The following is a 3,760-nucleotide window of genomic DNA, read 5'->3' on the forward strand; positions in this document are numbered from 1 at the left end:
AGTTGCACAAATGCCTTACAGTTTAGCAGACTCTCTGCAAATGCTGTGACAATAGACTCAAGGGTTCAAGGATAGAAGCTGGGAGACCAGGGAAGAGGTTACAATAACCCATTGGAGAGAGGAGGGTGGCTGGGACTGGGGTGGTTTTGGTGGGGGTGGGAAGAGCGAATTAGATTCTGAGAAACACTGAGGGTACAGCCAAGGGGCTTTCTGATGGTTTGGACCTAGGGAATTAAAGAAATAGAGAAATTTAAAATAGTCCCAGGATTTTTGACCTGAACAAAATAAAGACTAAAGAACATCTCATGTTGCCATGATCTTTCCTTTTTTTTTCGAGATGGAGTTCCGCTCTTTTTGCCCAGGCTGGAGTGCAGTGGCACGATCTCAGCTCACCGCAACCTCTGCCTCCCGGGTTCAAGTGATTCTCCTGCTCAGCCTCCCGAGTAGCTGGGATTACAGGCATGTGCCACCATGCCCAGCTAATTTTGTATTTTTAGTAGAGACGGGGTTTCTCCAGGTTGGTCAGGCTGGTCTTGAACTCCCAACCTCAGGTGATCCACTCACCTCAGCCTCCCAAAGTGCTGGGATTACAGGTGTGAGCCACTGCGCCTGGCTTGATCTTTCCTTTTTGAAACACATGTAAATGATCTCTTGGGTGTGAAATAGTCCAAGGCCTGTTAGAGACAGTGGACCAAACCCATGTGGCCCCAGCTATGTGGAAAGCCTGGGCTTTCTGGCTGAAGGAGAATTGTCCAACAGTCCTGGGGCACGTGAAATGATCCCATTTCTACCCTCTGGGTTTGGACGTGCACGAATAACCATGTGGAGTCCAATTCCAGAGCTGGCAGAGGTCCTGTCACCTGTGTCACAGGAAGACGAGAATGTCCTCCTGCATGTCTCGGAGCATATGCTGTTGAACGGAAGAATTTGGAGCACGATAGAGACATGTCCCTCAATCTCATAATTTCTCTGTGTTCTCAGGTGACTGTGAATGACTAAGCCATGGGAAGATGGTGAACCAATCATACACAGATGGCTTCATCCTCGTGGGCATCTTTTCCCACAGCCAGACTGACCTTGTCCTCTTCTCTGCAGTGATGGTGGTCTTCACAGTGGCCCTCTGTGGGAACGTTCTCCTCATCTTCCTCATCTACATTGACCCTCAACTTCACGCCCCCATGTACTTCTTCCTCAGCCAGCTCTCCCTCATGGACCTCATGTTGGTCTGTAACATTGTGCCAAAGATGGCAGCCAACTTCCTGTCTGGCAGGAAGTCCATCTCCTTTGTGGGCTGTGGCATACAAATTGGCCTCTTTGTCTCTCTCGTGGGCTCTGAGGGGCTCTTGCTGGGACTCATGGCTTATGACCGCTATGTGGCCATTAGCCACCCACTTCACTATCCCATCCTCATGAATCAGAGAGTCCGTCTCCAGATTACTGGGAGCTCCTGGGCCTTTGGGATAATCGATGGAGTGATTCAGATGGTGGCAGCCATGAGCTTACCTTACTGTGGCTCGAGGAACGTGGATCACTTCTTCTGTGAGGTGCAAGCTTTATTGAAGCTAGCCTGTGTAGACACTTCCCTTTTTGACACCCTCCTCTTTGCTTGCTGTGTCTTCATGCTTCTCCTCCCCTTCTCCATCATCGTGGCCTCCTATTCTTGCATTCTAGGGGCTGTGCTGCGAATGCGCTCTGCTCAGACCTGGAAAAAGGCTCTGGCCACCTGTTCCTCCCACCTGACAGCTGTCACCGTCTTCTATGGCGCAGCCATGTTCATGTATCTGAGGCCTAGGCGCTACCGGCCCCCCAGCCATGACAAGGTGGCCTCTATCTTCTACACGGTCCTTACTCCCATGCTCAACCCCCTCATTTACAGCTTGAGGAACCAGGAGGTGATGGGGGCACTGAGGAAGGTGCTGAACCACTGCAGGATTGGCAGCCAGCACTGAACCCCAGAGTCTGGTGCCTGCTGTGCCACTTCTTGCCTGTGTCACATTGCTAAGTCACTCAACCTTTGTGAGTGTCTGCTGCCATTCACCTGTTGATGGTCACTGGGTGGTTTATAGGTTTTGGCCATTGTAAGAAAAGCCACTATGAACATTTCTGTACCAAAAAGAAAAAGAAAAAAGAAAAAAAGAAAAAATCATGACGCGTGCACTCTGAGGGATTTTGTAAAGATCACAATGTGTCAATCTTAAGCTCCATGAAGAAGCAGTGCCTTGCTATTATTGTCATTGTCGATTGTTTATAACCTCCTTGGACTAAATTTACTCTATTTTTTATTTTCTTTATTTTATTTTTTGTGTGTTTCTGCTATTTAATGCTATATTTCTTAATTTTTGGTAATAGCGGTCTTTTATCGGATGCGTGCTAAGTTCTAGGTTCCTGTTCCTTTTCTATTCTTTCTAAATTATTTAATTGATGACTTAGGCTAACAAATGTGGATATCTTAAGTGGAAACTTTCTAAACGGCAGAAATTGAGTCCATATAACTCTTCTTGGACAGTTCTTTGCCTTTTTCTGTGTTCAATTAGAGGCTTTATAAAACCTCCTTTAAGTAATAAAAATAAATCCCTGCAGTTTAGTAGTTATCCTCACAGGGGGAATATCTTGTTTTCTGTGTGTCATGAAAGGAAAATATCTTGGGCCCCCAAAATCACTAGGATAAAGGGAGAACTCAGGCTGGGAACGGCTCAGGGCAAACCTGCTTCCCATTCTATTCAGAGTCACCCTCTGCTCCCTGAGACGGATGTGTCTTCTGATGGCCTCCTTTGGAGACGCTCGTCAGAAACTCGGAGAATGCAAGCACTTGTCTCCCACCTACCTGTGACCTGGAAGCCCCCTCCCTGCTTCGAGTTGTCCCCGCCTTTCTGGACGGAAACAGTGTATTTCTTACATGTATTGATTGATGTCTCATGTCTCCCCAAAATATATAAAACCAAGCTGAGCCCCGACCACCTTGGGCACGTGTCGTCAGGACCTCCTGAGGCTGTGTCATGGGCGCATCCTCCACCTTGGCAAAATAAACTTTCTAGATAAATTGACACCTGTCTCAAATGTTGGGGTTCACAGTGTATTAACAGTCTCAAATGTTGGGGTTCACAGTGTATTAACAGTACCAGACCCTGTGCCTTATAAATAGCAGTTGCTCAATAAAACATTATTGAATGAATGCAAGAAGAGAGCATCAAGTGAGGTAATATAAATGGAAGCATTTAAAAACTTGACACTGTTCACATGTCAAGTTTGCTGTGGCAGCTGTGATTCATTTTAGTACCTCAAGTTCTTTAACAGTTTAAAACTATCTCTCTCTTGGAGGATGAAGACTGGAAGAGAAATAAGGAGAGAAACTGAGTCATTATTTTGAAACTTGTGTATCAGTCAGGGTCCATTTAGGAACAAAATCACATCAGTTATTTTAACAGAAAGTTTAATGTAAAGAATTGCTGGCCGGGTGTGGTGGCTTACGCCTGTAATCCCAGCACACTGGGAGGCTGAGGCAGGAGGATCATGAGGTCAGGAGATCGAGACCATCCTGGCTAACACAGTGAAACCCTGAGTCTGCTAAAAATACAAAAAATTAGCCGGGCGAGGTGGCGGGCGCCTGTAGTCCCAGCTACTCAGGAGGCTGAGACAGGAGAATGGCGTGAACTCAGGAGGCGGAGCTTGCAGTGAGACCAGATCGTGCCACTGCACTCCAGCCTTGGCAACAGAGCGAGACTCCATCTCAAAAAAAAAAAAAAAAAAGGAAGAAGAATTG

The 3,760-nt window shown here is 46.8% G+C and overlaps 1 protein-coding gene across 1 annotated transcript; it reads left to right on the top strand.

Moving 5' to 3' along the window:
• The first annotated feature begins 959 nt into the window (after positions 1–959).
• OR2V1 (olfactory receptor family 2 subfamily V member 1) lies at positions 960–2,077 on the top strand. The gene has a single exon (XM_001108732.5). It carries the CDS (start codon positions 1,011–1,013, stop codon positions 1,947–1,949), a length of 939 nt encoding a protein of 312 aa, XP_001108732.4. The 5' UTR covers positions 960–1,010; the 3' UTR covers positions 1,950–2,077.
• The last annotated feature ends 1,683 nt before the right edge of the window (positions 2,078–3,760 follow it).

This window comes from Macaca mulatta, chromosome 6 (assembly GCF_049350105.2).
Source record: "Macaca mulatta isolate MMU2019108-1 chromosome 6, T2T-MMU8v2.0, whole genome shotgun sequence".
In the NCBI taxonomy this organism is placed as follows: domain Eukaryota; kingdom Metazoa; phylum Chordata; class Mammalia; order Primates; family Cercopithecidae; genus Macaca; species Macaca mulatta.